This window comes from Diplotaxodon limnothrissa, linkage group LG2, assembly GCF_057381915.1.
Source record: "Diplotaxodon limnothrissa isolate DT_005_m linkage group LG2, D_limnothrissa_male_GT1.1, whole genome shotgun sequence".
Classification (NCBI taxonomy): Eukaryota; Metazoa; Chordata; class Actinopteri; order Cichliformes; family Cichlidae; genus Diplotaxodon; species Diplotaxodon limnothrissa.
The window spans coordinates 7,339,565-7,358,184 of NC_140597.1; the positions used below are offsets into that span (position 1 = coordinate 7,339,565).

An 18,620-nucleotide genomic window follows, 5' to 3' on the forward strand; every position below is an offset into this window, starting at 1 on the left:
CTTGAACTTGCTGTCATTAAGTGGTTGGACAACAAGCCAGTTGTCATGGCATCCTCTGCCTATGGCAATCAACCTCAGGACACACACATAGGATGGTCCAAGAAAAACAAAAGTTTTGTCCAGGTGCCAAGGCCACTGGCAATTGCTGAGTACAATACCAACATAGGTGGTGTGGACCTTGTCGACCGAATGTTGAGTTTCTATAGGATGGTCTCTCGCACTCGGAAATTGACAGCACGTGCAGTTCTCTATTTTTTTGATCTGGCAATCACCAACTCATGGCTTCAGTATAGCAGTGACTTGCAGTTTTGGGGGAAGAAACCACTCAAGTTCCTTGACTTCAAACTGTTCCTTGGTGAAGAGTTGAAGTAAATGTTTGCCATCAAAGATCAGTTTTACATGTTTGGCCTTCCAATGTCATGTGATATCTAAAAAGTAAAAACTTTTTTTTCCCCAAAAAAATCCTTTCAGCCTTCTGATTACCTTACAAACATTAGGGGATTTAAAAAAATAAAAAAAGGACAACATTTTTTTTCCTGGTAGTCAGGAGGATATATTTGCTCGTCTTTTAGGGAGCGTTTCAGATGGCACCAGTTTAAAGGACAATGCAAACTGCTAAATCTGCCTCTGCTTTATATTCTCTAAACTACTTGTATGTCAAATTTAAAAGTGCAAAGAAACTAGATACCAAATAAATGGTAAAGTGTAAAGTGTAAAAAGTGTAAAGTCACAAAGTAGCAAAAAATACAAATTCTGTGGAAAAAGTACATTGGGACTTTCAGTCCTTCAAAGTATATGTATTCAATTAACTTCCACAACGTTGGTGTGATTTTGCAGGACTTGATCTCTGGTACTCTATCAGACAATGGAAGCAAATAGGCAATCTATAGATTTGCTGTCCATGATAGTGTAGATGTAACAGTTTAATGAATGAGACTTGATTGGCTCTTTGTTAAAATTCACTGTATTATGCATTTCTTCTTCTATACAAGTAGGTTTTTGTAGTAGCATTAGTCCAGTGAATAATGAACTTTACATCATCTCATTTTTATTTGAAGAGATGAACATCACTCATATGAAAACCATAACATAAAAATATACATTACATATTTCTTTAACAACCTTATATTTGGTCACTTCAAATGCCAGCTATTCATACAGGTAACTTTTTTTATAGTTATTTCCAGATACTTTAAAATACATAAATATTTAAATATTGTGCTCAGTAGCTATGACAAAAAGTAACTAAATATATTTAATAACATTACAGAAACACAGAGATACTACCATGAAACAAGTGTTTCATTAGAATACAAAAATAGCACAAACATTCAAAGACAACTAAATGAATACCTTCTGACCTATTAAAAACTTAGGCCTCATTAAAAAAATCTAACAGAGAATTCAAGTCATAGTTATCAAGTATCTCCAGCAATGAGGACACCTTGGTTTTTACATTCTGGCCCTTGAACTTGAATTTGTCGATGAAGAGGTCTGTGATCATTCCTACAGGAAAGAGAATGAAAAATATTAACTATCATAGGCCAACAATATTAATACGGTAAGGATCACAATGAGATCAATTAAATGAAACTGTTAAAACATTGCACCGTAAAGCCTTTCAAGGTGTGCAGGCTGTTTCTTGTACTCCTCAAGGAGATTAGCGGATTCATCAAAGATGTTGCGATATTCTGGAATGAGGAAATCAGCATTCCCCTCATGAACCTGAAGCTCCTGATGACCACAGAGGAAGTAGAGACGCATGTTGGGAAATAGGAAGCAGATATTAGTAGCTACATTAAATTACACTCAAAAGAAACATGTGAGGAAACTGTATCATTTCACTAAATCGTGCACAGCAGATTTGCAACAGTTTCAACAGTATATTGGCAGGGATGCAATGGAAATAACGTTGCCATATTGTGAAACTGGTGCCTCTGTAATAAAAATATAACCTGCAGGGATTACAGCTTTTTAATCCTCATTTTAGGTTTAAATAGCTTTAAAACAGTTTTCATCATTTTAAAATCATCAGTTTAACTGAAGATTCTATACGTGCAATTTATGTCAGCTTAGAGTTATAACTCTCTCACCTCTCATTTACATAACCATTAAAAATAATTGCTTGTGGCATTAGCAAGATGGCTGCCGAGTTGCAAGACTTTTTTCTAGAAGGTATTTGATTAAATTCTGATCAAACCGGGTGGTCTTTACTGCAAATTCCACAACACAGTTCAAAGGAATGAATATCTTTTTTGCTTTTACACTTACTTTAAGGGCATCGATGAGCTGAACTTTTCTAGCCAACAACAGCTGGTACTCCAGCTTTGGATGGATCATGTTAAGGGTGTGGCTCACAGAGTCATCACTGATTTCTGGAAGATTAATAAACATAAATACAGGTTTTCTATTTCTTCTATTTAAAAAAACAAAACAAAAATAAAACCTGACAGATGGTATTGAAATAGAACAATAATACACCTACCGTACGAAATGTTGAGATTGATTTTCTTTTTGGTAGCTTCTTTAGACAGAACATCACTCAGTATGGAGATCGTAGAGATGTTGTCAGACTTAAAGTGACCCTCCCCTTTGCTGTGAATACAAAATGGTTCAATATATTAAACTATATGAAACTACCTATTAAACTCTTCAAAAACTTAAAGTGTATGTAGTTTAGAGCTTGTCTACTGTGTGCCTGCATTTACCAGTAGGTGGCTTCAAGCTGTGTGCCAAGGAAGGTGTTGTGGAAATAAAATGTGATGCTCTCTCCTGCGGGTGTTTTCTCAGGTACCTCCGGCAAACAGAAAACCACCCAGGAGTGGATCTCTGCAAAACTGAACTGCCCAACCAGACTGAGCCTGTTCATTGGCCTTAAATAGAGTGAGAAAAGCAAAGAGAAACGAAAACAAATGATCCCATCTGGGAAAGATATATATAAATCTTATAAAGTTTGTATCTGTCTTGTGTGAAACTTGTATGAAAAGCATATAAGAGTGAAAACAGATATAAGATCCCTTGAAAAATTATATAATGAAACTTGTATGTTTTGGATACTTACTAAAACAATGTATGAAAGTAATGAGAAAGTGGCCACTTTCATGAGTAATCACATATAAGTTTTTACTATTTGTTTTCCATATGGGATTTTATGAGAAAAAAGGGAAATCCTGATAAAAGAACCGTGTTAGAACATTCCTGTGTTGCTGCTATTAACAGTAATATATACATACAACACAAAGTTGCTGACACATATCTCATAGAAAACCATAGTAAAAGTAGAGGTTACTAAGGCTACGTTCACACTGCAGGCGAAAGCGCATCAAATCTGATTTTTTTGACCCTATGCGACCCATATCCGATCATGCTATGACAGTGTGAACAGCACAAATCCAATATTTTCAAATCCGATGTGGGTCACTTTCGTATGTGGTACTGAATCCGATACATATCCGATGTTTTAGAAAGCGACTGCTATTTGAAAGGTCAAGTCGCATTAAATCCATCTTTTACATCACTTACACAAGACAGACGCCAATTATCAGCTTCGGAGAAGCACCCGATAAGACATCGCGAACACTTCCTGGCCATCCAGTGTAGATGTTAGTGAAACTGTTGGGAGGACAACTTTGGAGAAACATGAACATTTTATTTATACTGTATAATCTGCAGATTCTGACAGAAATCTGCAACTATCCTTTGAAGCACCGCTCCTCTAAAACAGCAATAAGGATCATTATTAGGTTATTTACATTATTATGTAAATAACAAAATAACTCAAAGCAAAAATTGGGAAACGTAAAGTCCGAAGTCTTTACATTAAGGGCCATCAGTCAAACAATATTGTTTTCTCTGGGTCTAAACAGAGCGCGTTGTGTGTGTGACGTCTTCTTTTGTGCATGCGGGCCGCTTTGGACGTTCACACTAGAGCGCATTTGCTGTCGCATTTTATTTGTAGTGTGAACAAGCAGACAAAAAAATCGGATTTGATCAAAAAATCGGAATTGAGCATTAAGACCTGCAGTGTGAACGTACCCTAAAAGCAAGAAGTAAGCATATTTATTTTCAACACACAAAAAATGATAAAATAAAAATATTAAATCCACCAAGGAGATTATGTGTCTGCTAAAAACTGGAAGCAAAACTAGAAATTCCATGTCATTTCACAACAAACACATAATAAAGTGAAATAACAAAAACTGGGAGATATCGCAGTTCTAGTTGCTACTAATCTTCAGATGTCTTTGTGGATCCAGGAACGCATGCATGATGTCAAAGGAACTGTCAGTATATATGTGTGTAGTCACTCACACTTTTATTTGTTTGTGGGTTTGTTACTCTAAAAGTTATGGAAAAATAACATCAGAATTTCACCAGAGCTGGGGCTTGATTTATGTTTGTTGGGAATTCAGATCCAGATTATTTTTTTTAAATTCAGGATTCTTTATCACTGTGATGGAAGGCAAACTGGACACTGTGTCTTATGTTGCACTGACAATTTTAGTTTCAATTCGAGGGTCTAAATGTAGGAACCATTCACAACTCTAGGTTTAAAGCTAATAATGTGTTTTTGTCTTTAAAACTATCTTTTGTGTTCTGCTTCAAAAAGAATGAGATTACCAAATTTCAATTCACATCTCTATGATTTTATTATACTTGAAAAGACTGTTTTCAAAATTCAAAGTAGTGCAAATTTTTCTTTTATTCTTTTAATTACCTCTCTTGGTCTATGCTGTGAGTCCGCTGGTGGAGGGACAGAGGTTTGATCTGGTACTGGCGTACCTGACATGTCTTAGGCTGCAGTCTTGGGGTGATATACGCCTGCAGGGTTCCATACTGTCCCTCAATGGACCTCACCTATAGAACAGTTTGTTGTGGATTAAACATATTACTTCTTCTGTAACACATCATATCACAAATAGCTGAGGCAAGTTGATTATGTAGCCATTTTAAAAATGCCACACTTTCACTTACTTTGAGCTCAATTCTGGTAGTGTTGGCCTGACATCGGTATGTGGCCAGGAGGAAGTTCCCATTGGGCTGCTAAACATAAACTGAATGAATGTGAGGCCTTTGATCACAGAAGCAGGTTTATGACTTAGTTTGTAAAAGTTTTTGTGTGCACATAGTTTACACAGCTCACCTCTGAGTCACATTCACTGAAACTGACGACAGCTGAGTTCTTATCCACATCCAGGAGGTCAATAGGGACATCACTCTGTGTAGAACATTAGTCTCAGTCATATTCTGCTAGCTTACTTTTGCTACACGGAATGAAAAGTGTACTTTTTTTTGGTATTGCAACTTGTCTTTTAACAGTGCGGTATAACAGACACATGTACCTGCAACAGCAGGTTGTCGATGGCAGTCTGCACCTCCAGGGTGAGGCTGTAGCTGGCATCGTCTTGGCAGAGTGTAAACTTGTCATTGATGCTGAAGACGGGGACAGCAGAGACAGCCGTGCTTGATTGAGAGGTCTGCTGGTACTGCTCACGTCCCTGCAGGACTTTGACCTGCAGCTGCTCCAGCTCTGCCCTGAAAGTTAACAACATTACTAACTGAAAAACTGAAAGACTTGTTTTGAAATCACACTTCACAGTAAACCAAACAAAAAAAAAAGGGAACAAGATTTTGCTAATACCTGAGTGCTTCTACTTTAGACTGTGTCTCCTTGCTCATCCTGACCTCATCTCCGGGGCCAGCCTCGGCCTTCTGAGGCTCAGTGGTCAAACCAGTCACCCATCCTGTAAGAAGTGAAGAAAAGAGTGGACACAAGACACCAGACACTTATTGTTCCTGAGGGGAAAAAATGCATAAGCTGCAGTATTAAGGGAAACATTATCATCTAACCCGTGTAGGTGGCAGTCAAGACCTCATCATAAGACTCCTTCCCTACACAACCACCCTGGATGGAGGTCACACTCTCTGACAATACCTGTTATGAGGAAACACAGCAGAGAAAATATTGAAGATTAAGAAGGGAGTCTGTCATTTAATACCTAAATGCATTAATATTTGTAAATTAAGCAACAATTATTCAAATAACTTTAGGTTTGTAACAGTTACAAAAATACAACTGTAAATCTATGGAGAGTGAATTTTTAATCACTTACGTGCTCAAAGCGCAATGTCGGTTCATTAGAGCTGTCAAAGCCGTAGACCTCAACCGTCCCATCATCCCTCCCCACCAGGATATCATTCACTCCGTCACCAGTAATATCATAGTTGTCAATGCAAAGAATTCCTGGGAGACAGAAAACATGATCACTTTGCCAGAGGTTAAGTCATCACCTAGTATGCATGAGTATCTGTTTAAACATTGTGGAAACATACATTGTGTATAAAATGAGATCAGATAGATCTGTTTGAGAAACAAATTGTTACTGCATGCCCATGCAGTAGACTCCGCTTTATGACTGCTTTGACTCAGAGCAATCACCCTCTGCTAGACAGTAAAAATATTGCACTTTTAAGGCACCTGTACACTGGCTTCATGTGTAAGAACTCGATGCTATGCCCATCTTTTCTAACAGTGTTCATGAGAAAATAATGCATTTCTGTACATACCTCCTTTCTTTTTGTCATTGTCAATTTCCCATTTGGTCGTAGCTGAAAGTTCACCAATCTCAACCAATCCTATTTTTCCATCTGTGGTTCCAAAGAGAATTTCCTCTCCTAAAGAGAAATTTCAGAAATTAAGTTCAAACGGGTACATATAAAGCAGCTTTATGCTTTATGGTTACAGTAAACAAAGAAATCAACTTGCCTTGCTCTTTATACAGTTCCAACACAGAAGGAGGTCCAGGAACTTCTATGTCATATGCAAGTTCAGATCTCTACATACAAAACCATAAAACAATTGGCATCTCTCATTTGACAAAGAGCAACTCATAATCAGAACAGTAAATGAGAGCTCAGTCTACCTGCAAGACTCTGAGCACTCGATCTTGGCATGCCAGGACGGGGACGAGGTGAGTGAGGTTTTCAGTGGACAAACATGTGATGTCATTGATCTTGTCTCCAGAGAGGTAGTAGTCCTGATCTTTGCAGTCACAGTAGTGGTTGTAGATGTAACTTGCGCACACAAAAAGGTCAGCGCCTGAGACATGCCTGGAAAAGACCCAGTGGGGTAAAGATGACACAACTCTGCACAGCTCAATCGTGTAATGTAAATCAAAATGAAGGAAAAAAACAAAACATGTTTCCTACATTGCATTAATGCTCTCAGTTAGGTTGGCTTCAAAAGTGAGGAACTGTTTGCCTTTCTTGGTGAATCCTCGGACCTGAGAACCAGAGCAGACAAAGATCTTTTCCTGGGGAGTTCCCGCAGCACCTCCAAGGTCCATTCGGGCTATCTTCTGGCCAGGAAGTGTTTTAAAGACAGGCTGAAACAAAGAGTCAAAAGTCTTACAAGCTGTTCATTTCAAATCTCTGTGATGACAGGAAAATATTTACTCACCACTGCTTCCCCCTTCTTGATGCCAAAACATGTGAGTATTCCATCATGATCAGCAATAGCAACCTAAAACATGAGGAGACACCAGTCAAGCACTCTAATACTTACCAATTTCATTTTTTAGTTTAATTAACGATTGTAGCAAAGGCAAGGAGTCATATCTAGAAGATAAGCCCAGTATCAAAAGAGAGTATAAAAGAGACCTTACATATACTATAATTTGTTTCGACCGAGCACTGATCCCACATGGTGATATGACCCTTGAGGTTTACCCAAAATGCACTTTTTAAAGTTTTCTACAATGAACTAATAGAAAACATGTTTAATTAAAGCCTGTTGGAAAAATAGTGTCTAAATCTTGTTTTGAGACAAAGTCTATTGATCTTTATGAAATTTGACTGACTATACAAGCAGTTTACATGTCCCTCTTTCAATTAAACTAAAACTTCAAAACAACTGCCCAACTTACTGCACAGCATGACAAGTCTTACTTCTTGAAGGGCTCGGGTAAAGCAATTATTTATCAGAAATCAATGTCATTGGTTTTGATTTCTGACCATCTAGTAAACAAAATATGTATTACAGATAAATAAACTAAAACCCAAATAATAAAACTGGTTACATTTTTAAAATCAGAATCAGAAAGACTTTATTTATCCCCAAGGGTCAATTAACAAAATTAATCATCTGCAGTTTTCAGCAAAAGCAGGAAAACAATCTGGATTTAGTCAGAAAACAATACTAACACCACAAATGTTAATTAATTTAGGTTACTGTATGGCTCATAAACGATACCTTTTGGGTTGCCTTTTTTCCCAGTGGAGGAAGAAGCCTCATAGTTTTCTGAGATGTCACGCCAACCTGAGAGATAGAATGGAGGAGAACTTTTACTCCTAATATTAATTAAAGAGAGAGAAAAACACACACAGCATAAACCCGACGTAGTCTGCTTTGTTTTACCTGAATGTAATCAACTCTATTGAGGCGAAGATCCATCTTCTTTCTACTGTTTCAACTTAAGTAGGAAAAAAAATCTGCAAATATTCCAAGCAGGTTATTCAGACACTACTCTTGGCCCATAGCCGCCCGTTACAATTAACACTTTGTCAGAAAAACGTTCAACCCAATTCCAAGACGATAACGATGCTAGCTGAGACTGGGATTATCTAAAGCAATGGGATTAGCTCAACGTGCTAGCTTTAGCAATCGGAGCTAACTGGTACTGGCACGCAGGCTTCCTCAACGACCGAAAATCATCTTTAAAAAAGACACGAAGGAAGTCGATGTGTGTAGATGTGAGCGCGAATAAATTCCCATTAAACGCCGATATCAGGTATAAACGATCTGTGCAACATTTTGGGACTTGTAGAGGGCAGTTGCCGTTGCTAATGGCAACGTTGCAGGCTGTAACAAAACTGCAATTCCACTGGTTGAAAGGGAGTAACGGACATTGAAGCTGCATTTTGATTGGCTATCTCATTCACGTTTTCTACCGGTGCGTCATATCACTTCTATATCTAGCAGACAATACAAGAATACATAAAAGACAAAAAGAGAAATGAAACATAAAAGCAGCAAATAATGACAATAATGTTTTTAAAAGTGGCTTAAGTGTGCCATTCTGCCAGTAATGTGAAAAATCCCATTAGCCTTTTGAATTTTCAAAGTTTTGGAAACAACTGAATAGTTTTTACTCAAGGATCTGTACCAACTTTTACTCTTTCTCTATTTTTGGGAAATACAAAGTTTACTACTTATCCAGACCCTCTTGGCACCTCTCATTTATAAACATAAAACACCATTTAATTATAGTGACACATTTATTATGTCAATGTTAAAGGTACTTAAAAGTCATAGTCATATATTTTTTTCATTTACACCATTAATAAACACAGTCCTTTACCTATACAAATGCTGGCACATACTGTAGAGAAACTAAAATTTGGTTTTAGTGATGGTATCTTGTCAGAGTTTTCTTGAAAATTGTCTTCTTTCTTGTGCTTTCAGATGACTAACTGGCGTTGTCAGGAGTAATCAGGGAAGAGTACGTGGATGAACTTAAATGAAAGAACAAGCTCTTTTTACTCTCCCACATAAATATCTGTTGTATCATAAAATCAAAGAACTCTTATTTAAAATGACACATAAATATCACACATCGTTTTTTGCAAATATATCCCAGATAAATGGCGTGCAGTGTGTCTATAAGATGTATTTGATATGTACATGTAAAATTGTTTTTACAATGTACTCATAGGGTCTGAACAATTATTCACTAACTCACATTTCTCTAGTGAGAAACAATATACAATTACACTGAAATTATCTGTGATAAATACTTTTATATTAGACCTATGCTTTGAATAACAATTAAAAACAGGCATAAATAAATCCTTATTAGGATTTGTTCATATTGAAGTCAACTATTATAATGCAAGAAATTATTGGTACCAAACCCAATTAGCATTCTTCAACACTATGTTTGTTTAGGAGATAACTTTATTCTCATTATAAAAATGTGGTTTGTCTGTAGGCAAGTAAACACAATTAACATGGCAGGGAAAGAAAAACATACCAGGGCATGCATTAAGCAAGAAACCTATAGCCTAATAAAAAATGAATGACTCAAAATCAAAACAGCTTTTAAACTGAGAAATGAGGTCAGGGTGCATTCATAAGCATGGCATGCTTTCTGCAAGTTATTCCATTTGTGAATCATACAGCAGAACATCTGGTACCTTAAAATATCCTATAAAATACAGCAGATTATTTTCTCAGTTTAACATCCATTTTGACATCATAGCTACATAAGATTTTGCATGTTGCTGAAATGTGAGTCAATGGCATTGATAGAATACATTTAATATTTAGGCTTTTAGACACATAAGAGCATTGGATGCTTTACAAATCAGACATAGTTGGAAACTGAAAAAGTACAATATAATTATTTAAAGAAATGATCATAATCCATTGTTTATAAACACATGTTCATTAATTTACTAATCTGAGAATGTTAATGTTTCATTATATAATAAGTGATTTTAATGAATAAATAAGACATGAAAGGAAAGAATGATAACAGCCGATAAACAGGGAACCCAGCTGATGTCAAGCTAATGTGCTCGGCCCATCGAAGGTAACAGAACAGGATGTCCACCGCTTCAATGAGGTCACATTAAAAGGATGGAAACGCAAATATCAGCATTAGCCTTCAGTGCATTACTGGCTGGTCTTCAGCTGCACTCAGATACACAAAAATTGGAGCACAGACTGTAAAGTTGACATTCAAAAAAAACGGTTCCTTCCATTGATGGCAAAGTCTTTCCCCATCGAAGTTAAGTCACATCGTACATCTTACTGAAAAACAAAACATGAGGAAAACAAATTTAGTGTAATCAAACCCCCGTGGGGGCGAGGCGGCTGATAAAGGCGATACTGCTGAGGCACATCCTCCTGAAGAAGGCAGGGCAGGCAGGCTTCATGATGAAATGCTCCAAAAGAATTCGCAGCTCGGTGAACAAGGTGCTGAGATAGAAAGAAAAGTACTTCACTCGGATTGTATTGAAAGCAAATTTAATCTAATCTTTGTACCTTCTGAATAGCAGGGCATGCCAACTCTAAACAGAAGGGCCATGTCCTTGGTTGAACCCCAGAGCCTCTTGCTGTGAGGCAACAGCGCAAAACACTGAGTCACCATGTTGCTATGTGACAATAACGGATAATTCAAAGTCTTACCGGCAATATGGATTTCTTCTGGATGTGTAGCGCAGAGTGAGGAATCGGTAATAAATGAAAGGCAGCAATAGGCTCCCCTGGCCGCTGTTGACAAAATATTATTGACATGAACATGTGAAAACTGGACACTCTGTATTAAGATTACAAAGAAGGGCTTGCATTTGTTAAGAGAAAACTGATAGATATTTATGAGATTAACACAACAATAACCACAAAACAGTCACTGCAACTAATCAATATTCACATATCTCTAGATTAGGGATGCTACAATTGGTCTTCAGAAAAAGAAATCGTTGACAGTTGTAAGCATACCTGAACAGCATAAAAATAGTTGCTGGCATCAAGAAGATCTCATTACAGGCAATAAACTTCAGGATATTCTGCTGATTAGTTGTCAGTTTGTCCAGGAGACCCCGGATAAACATCATGCTGTTTGGGCCCATGGTCTTAAAGAAACAGAAAACAGTCACAAAGTGAAATGAAAGCTTTGGCAAATCAACATTTTGAAATGAGCAGTGGGTGCAAGAAGTAAAAGGTAAAGGAAAACACATTAAAAATCATTAGCCTCCAGACTTTAAGTCGCTTAATGGTACATTATACGTTCGTAGTTCAATTTAACTGTAACAGTTAAGTATAAAGTTCTTTACGTTGTGTTTCTCATTTGCCTAATCTCTCTCAAACACACACACACACACAAGCAGAGCAGCCATGTAAAGCGCTGCTCTGTTGCAACTGTGTGAACCCAACCACAAACCTACTCTGCTGCCTCAGACATGGTGGCCTGGCTGGTACTAATATCCCATCTTGTGGCTATATAATGTTTAAACTGATTTCACAGTAATTTTCAATAAGTCACTGTGGTGACTCATACTTACATCAAGAACTTTCTTTGTGTAGGTAGTTGCGTGAAGCAAGGAAAAAAGAAAAACTGGAAAGATGCTCACTGGACAACAAGGTTAAGATTAAATAACAAAAAAGAACAACTTCCTCCTAAATAATACAATAATAAGGGAGCATGATTCCAACTACGGAAAAACTAAATCTTTTACTGCTAAGACTAATTGATTTGTAATACTGCAGGTCTGAACCCTTTAAGGACTCCTATCAGACCGTCTTTGGAAAAAAACTGCAGCAACAAGTAAATGTCTGTCCAACTATAGCAGTGAAATAGTGTTTTATTATTGTTTAAAACTAAAAAACACACAATGTATGTAGCAATGCTATCATCTCCATTAGGGCTGGGCCATATTATACCGTTCACGGTAATACCGGTATAATGTTAGGCAACGATAGGAAAATGAAATATCGCGATAGAATGGGAGTAAAACGCGCATGCGCAGTGCCTTTGTTTTCATACGCACATGGCCGATTGTTGAGTGAAACAGATGAACCAGAACTGGTTTGTAAAAATGGTGCAACTTCCGTGATGTGGAACTGGTTTGGTGTTTGTCCATCAGATACACAACAAAGCACATTTTTTTGCAGAACATGCAAGCGGCCGTTGTTATTGTCATATTTGTCGGACTAAGATGCTCTTAAATCTGGGAGTAATCTGGGTCCTAAACTCCGTATGTTTCAGGTCAAACAACACTGCAGCATCACTTAGAGTTAAAAACTGTCTAAATTCTTTCATCTTTAATAAAACGATCAGCATTGCTGCTTTACCAGGTGTAACTATAAAGTTTAACTTCCAGGCATCCATGAAAACAAAAGTTATTACATTTAACGGAGTTAGAAGTTAGCAGGAAGCTAGCGGAAGTTAGCTCGCTAGTTTCGCTAGTTACCTAAGCATGATATTGCATGTTCTGACTGAGAGATTTCTGAAAAAAATCAAACGCACAGCTCTGCTATCACTTCCAACATAAATAAAGACAGGAAACTAAACAGCAGTGACGTTTGTAGGGTTACTGAAGTTGGGCTAGCTGGTATATAATGATGTGCTACGTGATCGCTAGCGACACAGCTATGTTAGCATAACATAAACAGTGAAGCTGGAGGACGAACACTAACACTTTTCCACTTATAAAAGTTAACGTGAAGGTTCTTCATGGTTAGAGACAAATGCAATCGCATGGCAGGATGCTGTAAACGGACCAAACTTCAGTCAGGAGAACAACTGAGATAATCCATCCACAATACGAGGTTAGTCATTAATATACTGCAGCAACATGGGAATAGAGCAGCTGCCAGAGAATTCAACATTAATGAATCAATGGTACAGAAGTGGAGGAAGCAAGAAGAATGAGTTTAATAAAGTTTGATTTATCTGACTGCTTTGTTTCGCTTAATGTGCCTTATAATCCCGTGCACCTTATGGTCCGAAAAATGCGTACTGCACACTGCAGTTTAATGTTGCAAAGCACCTCTTTTTAACTTCAGTGGATATTATACATGGTTATGCTCAGGTAGAGCTGGGCGATATGAGATTTTTTCATATCACGATATGTTTTTTTCATTTCAGGCAATAACGATATCTATCACGATATAAGCCAAATAACTATATTTGTAAGATTTAAATGTGCCGTTGCTCACAAGTAAAATGTGAAATAATCAGCAGCTTGTTTTTATGTAAATATTTATTTCCCATAATAAGTTCAACAGGGTAGATGTACTTAAGGAACATCAGACTTTTTCAGATAAATAAAGGCAAATATTGAAAACTACACAAAAGGCAGCCGCTAAAGCGTTTAAGTTTCAAAATAGAACAAACGAAACAGACTACTAAATTGTCAATTCCACTTAGAAACAAAATATTAATTCTAAAAATAAATCTTAGTTTGTGTTACAGAAGAACAGACAAAACTGACTAACTTTTGTCAATATCAAATAAACTGAGAACTAAAAGGAAATTCTCAATCTCTTCTTGTTGTATAGCTTAGCTTTTCAAACAGTTTTAACAGTTACTTTAGTCTGACAAAAGCCGAATGACGAATTAGCGCTTCCAGTCAGAGACTGAGGCTACGTCCACACGTACACGGGTATTTTTGAAAACGGAGATTTTCCGTTTTCATTTTAAAAAATAATCCTGTCCACACATAAAGGCAGAAATGAAGGAAAACGCTGCTATGAACATGCCAAAGCAGCAGGTGGCGCTAGATTCCTAACCGTGCAGAAATATTGGCCAATCAGAAGTCTAGAAGCCTCGGTGGGAAAAAGTAAACAAAGCTGGGGCATAGAAGCAGAACCGAGTCGTATGTGTGGACGGACAGTAACTGTGTGTATATGTAAGCATTTAAACACTGCAGAGAGTAGAATTAACAGTATTGTAGAAATTCATTTCACCGAAACAATAACGTGGCGCACAGTGTGACGCATGCACCAGTTTATTGTATTTCCAGACTTGCTTTCGGCACATTTACAGTGCACGCTACTCTGTTTTTTGTCAGACTTGAAATAGCCGAAATACCTTCACACTACGGAACTTCTATGGCTCTTCCGTTCGACAATCTCTCCGGCGTTGGAACCATTATCTGTTTTCTCTTCGGTCACGCTCGGTTGATTTTTCTAGTCGGCACACTCATTTCCTCCATTACCTGCTGGCTGCTTCCCAAACAAACACACGTGCGGCTTGGCACTTGTGCTGTACGTTACAAGTCACGTGACGTGACGCTGCGGCTGTGATTGGTTCGGCTCTGCGCTACTTAATTTGGATTGGCTGATTTTTTTATTTTTTTAAGAGGACAAGAGCGGCGAGGTCTATCGCGATAGCTTAATTTCTCTATCGAGTAAAAGTTATATCGCGATACATATCGTTATCGTTCTATCGCCCAGCTCTATGCTCAGGATATGTCAGCCCATTTCTACTGGAAATGCCTTTTGGTTAAACTTTCAGCAAGGAATTTGCATTTGCACTGTTACATTTTTATAAAGCTTTAATGTACATAAAAACCAGCTTCTTGTTTAAGTGAAAATAAATGGAAGGTTGTCTTTTTGCGCTAGTAATGTTGTGGAGTTGTATTTTGTCTCGCATCAATTATATCGTCGGTTATATCGTTATCGCAAATTTTCAAATATATATCGTGATAAATATTTTTGGCCATATTGCCCTGCTCTAATCTCCATTTAATCTTGCAGACTTGCTCATAATGAAAGGATACTTGTAATGGGGTAGGAGTTGACCAGGATGAGTGAGTAGAGCAGGTAATGGCAGCTGTCCTCCTGCAGAGCCTGGGCCAAGAAAGCTCTGCTCAGCTGAAAGCGTGGAAGCCTCTGGTGTAAGCGAAGCGCACTGGTGAGGGCATTCGCTAACAACGCTCTCTGATAGAAGTTAGCTGCTGCATAGGGTCTGAAATATACAAGCAGTGACAAAGACTCAAATGCTGATTTTGGCTGGATTACAATTACTTTTAAAGCTAATTGACATTTATAATTAGATGATTTTGCACAGTGAACTCACCCCAAAACTGGTAGAATGAACATTACAGAGCAATAGACAGTGAAGAGTCGTGACAGCCACATTGCAGTTTCCAGCTTGTTGCTCATTAGAAATTGCTGCAGAGACACAAAGATGCTCAACATTAAACCGAACCAATCCCTTGTTCTTGTCTCCATTTTTCTCATATATACTGGTAGCAGATTTACTGACTTTAAACTTACAGTCAGGTTCTCTCAGTGGCTAGCATAGAAAATTCAGCCAAACTAAAAAGCATCTTAATGCAATCTACAAGTTAATTTTACCGCCTTGCCTTCAAAAGTCAGGGGGCAGCTGCAACTCATCTTGGTCATCCTCATTCAACTGATGTTACTCAAGTGAATGATTGGTAGTGTATGTCATCCAACTCTTGCAAACAGCACTGAAATACATGCCACACATCCCTACTCTACTTGCCCCCTAAGATAAACACGTTTGGGTGTCAAAATTACAGATTTAGGATGAAATCATTCCAATTATATGTAGAAAATAAAACAATCTAGGGCTAAAGCACTCAAATAAATAATATCAATTTTAAAAAAGTAAACTGTTCAGTCAAAACTATGCATAGCACATACATTTTGTAAGGGGCTCAAGATATCTTAAATCTTAGCAAAACTGTTCCCAATTTCTTCAAAATATCTGATAAAAGTTCTTGATGAAACAATTAACAGAAAATGAAGCACCATTTTCTTTCTTTTTTTTCTGACCAGGATGCGTACAATCAGAGTACACCTTTGGGCACAATAATACTGGAATATTTGAACTACAGAGTTAAAGCAGCCAACCTACCACAGGGCCTAGCTGCGGCGGAGGGTTTTGTTGGTTTGCATCAGCCATCTTTGGGGGTGCTGGTTTCTCTGTTGGGGGAAAAAAATTCAAGTTTAGAAGTAACCCTAACTGCTCATTGAAATTTCAGGTCACCTGTGATTAGATGGACAATCGATAATATTGTCTAGCAATTACATGTGATCACACGATCACAACAGTGTGACATGAGTACAAGTGATGAAAATATCATCCCTTCCTCAATGATGATTTTCACTCTCTGGCTTGAGTTTCATCAGCTTCCTGAACAAAATATATGTCAATATAAAACCATTGACAAACTGTATCACCAAGAGCTGCTGTAAAACATAAATCTTCCACCAGACATCTGTCAATTATTCTACAGAAATCTCATAAAAATGACTGATTGCAAAGGTAAAATAATTAGTAACATTAATTATTATTGATTCTGAGTTTTTCAAGCTGAAACCACAACTTTTGTGTTTCACTCTGTTAGTTTTTTCCATCCTTTGTTATTTTTAAACTGGCTTCATTTAGATTTTAGTCTGATGAACAAACAAAAGAGGCCACCTTTGGCCTTATGAATCTTTCACCATATACTGGTAAATTTTAACTTTCACAAAGGTTCCGGATTCATCTATTAACTGACGCTGGAGATGGACACTTAGATGATCTATTCGCTAAGGTAAAATCGGGACGATTAAATGGTTAACCTTTGTAAGCACAAACTACATATGAATGGGACACATGGAATCTAACAACGATCATTCCCTCTAAAGGAAAGATATACCGGTAGCTAGCTGGCGGATGTGCTAATTTATGCTGGTAATGACTTGTTAATAACAGACACTATAAGGCCAAATGGTTAAAATATCCAGATACTGCTGTTAAATCCCAGACTGATGACTGCAAATTTATCATAAGGCAGCCCTGTGTGTATTTTATTAAGGCTAACGCTGTTTAGCAGCAGGTGTATCTAGAATATTCTGTTACCATCGTTACTAGCACGTCAGCTACCGCCTCAGCTAATAGTTGCTACCTAGGTCGTACGTGAATGCTTCCCTGATTACTTTGTCAACGTTAGGTCGCCCGGCAGTTTAAAGAAGACTTAATTAATAGCTACACCTGACCCTATATATGGCAATAATAAAGCATTCTGCTTACCAGCGCTACAGCGTTGATTTACGTCGCGTGCTAACCGGTTAACGTGACAGGCAGAAGCTTGGCACTCTGGGAACTACTCTAGTAAACGATCAGCTGACCTTGTAGCGTAAGACGGGAAGTACGCTATTTCTCGCGATATATCAAAAACTGTCTTAATGTACCTAATGAAGCTTTGTTTTATAAGTTTATTGAAAATTGTGCTCCTGACAGATACCCTCCATATTAGGCTGTAGGCAATTAAACGACTAATACTACAATTGAACTAATGAAGACTAAACTAAAATTATACATCCAAAGCATTCTAACTGAAGTGAAACGACAAAATCCATTCCGTAAACTCCCCCCAATATAAACAATACTGAAAGCTCAAACTCGAAATTAAAGAACAGTGAATAATAAAAAAGGATATATAATATAAACAGCTGTAATAAATCAAAAACTACATAGGTTTCGCACAGAACATGATAACCAAAAACGAAAACATTAAAAGCAGTTTTACGTTAGTGATATACACAAAATCGAAATATTCAGAGGTGACATGAACATGGAAAGCTAGGAACATAGCATGAAGAGAAGGGTAAACCACGAAGCGAAAGATTAGAAGTACTTCAAACGCAGTGTGTATCTTTTAACAATAAAAAAAAAATAAAAAAAATAAAAAAATATTTTGTTTAATTTAATAATTTTCTATTTATTTTTTCTATGAATAGAAAGAGATAATAACTTATTTTTGTTTATTTATTCCCCATATAGAGGATACATCTTTATTGTCCATTTTGCTGTCTGGCACCAAAGATATTCAAGGTTCAAGGTTCTTTATTTGTCACATGCATAGTTATACAAGTATAACACACAGTGAAATGTAGCCTGACACGCTCCTCGACATGTGCAAAAAAATGTTATAAATGTTATATGTCATAACAAGACAATTAGGAGATGGAAGTCTAACGTTATCTAAAATTAGTAACGATATTGGTGTTGTTAAAAAGCACCTCTTATGCCCGTTTAAAGGAAAAACTGCGCCTGCGTCAAAGTCAACGCCCATATTATGGTCCTCACAGAGCT

The 18,620-nt window shown here is 37.3% G+C and overlaps 2 protein-coding genes across 4 annotated transcripts; both read right to left on the minus strand.

Annotated features, from left to right (window-relative positions):
* Nucleotides 1-1,372: 1,372 nt before the first annotated feature.
* bbs7 (Bardet-Biedl syndrome 7) lies at nucleotides 1,373-8,452 on the minus strand. Of its 3 annotated transcripts, XM_085366436.1 has the most exons (20): nucleotides 8,417-8,452; nucleotides 8,252-8,317; nucleotides 7,460-7,522; nucleotides 7,210-7,385; nucleotides 6,924-7,110; nucleotides 6,767-6,836; nucleotides 6,568-6,675; nucleotides 6,114-6,244; nucleotides 5,851-5,935; nucleotides 5,642-5,744; nucleotides 5,343-5,535; nucleotides 5,144-5,218; nucleotides 4,975-5,043; nucleotides 4,718-4,857; nucleotides 3,523-3,627; nucleotides 2,709-2,873; nucleotides 2,486-2,595; nucleotides 2,272-2,375; nucleotides 1,611-1,734; nucleotides 1,373-1,506 (listed from the first exon to the last, which is right to left on the minus strand). In XM_085366436.1, the coding sequence occupies exons 1-20, from the start codon at nucleotides 8,450-8,452 to the stop codon at nucleotides 1,373-1,375; spliced, it is 2,244 nt and encodes a 747-aa protein (XP_085222562.1). The 3 variants fall into 3 exon arrangements, with proteins under 3 accessions (XP_085222562.1, XP_085222570.1, XP_085222579.1); XM_085366444.1 differs by lacking the exon at nucleotides 3,523-3,627; XM_085366453.1 differs by lacking the exon at nucleotides 3,523-3,627 and having other exon boundaries at nucleotides 4,975-5,040; nucleotides 6,568-6,683; nucleotides 6,763-6,836.
* Nucleotides 8,453-9,980: 1,528 nt separating this feature from the next.
* On the minus strand, nucleotides 9,981-17,612 carry tmem33 (transmembrane protein 33). Its single transcript, XM_085366465.1, has 8 exons — nucleotides 17,556-17,612; nucleotides 16,395-16,462; nucleotides 15,588-15,682; nucleotides 15,289-15,476; nucleotides 12,067-12,134; nucleotides 11,504-11,637; nucleotides 11,192-11,275; nucleotides 9,981-10,981 (listed from the first exon to the last, which is right to left on the minus strand). Exons 2-8 carry the CDS (start codon nucleotides 16,440-16,442, stop codon nucleotides 10,852-10,854), a joined length of 747 nt encoding a protein of 248 aa, XP_085222591.1. The 5' UTR covers nucleotides 16,443-16,462; nucleotides 17,556-17,612; the 3' UTR covers nucleotides 9,981-10,851.
* Between the last annotated feature and the right edge of the window lie 1,008 nt (nucleotides 17,613-18,620).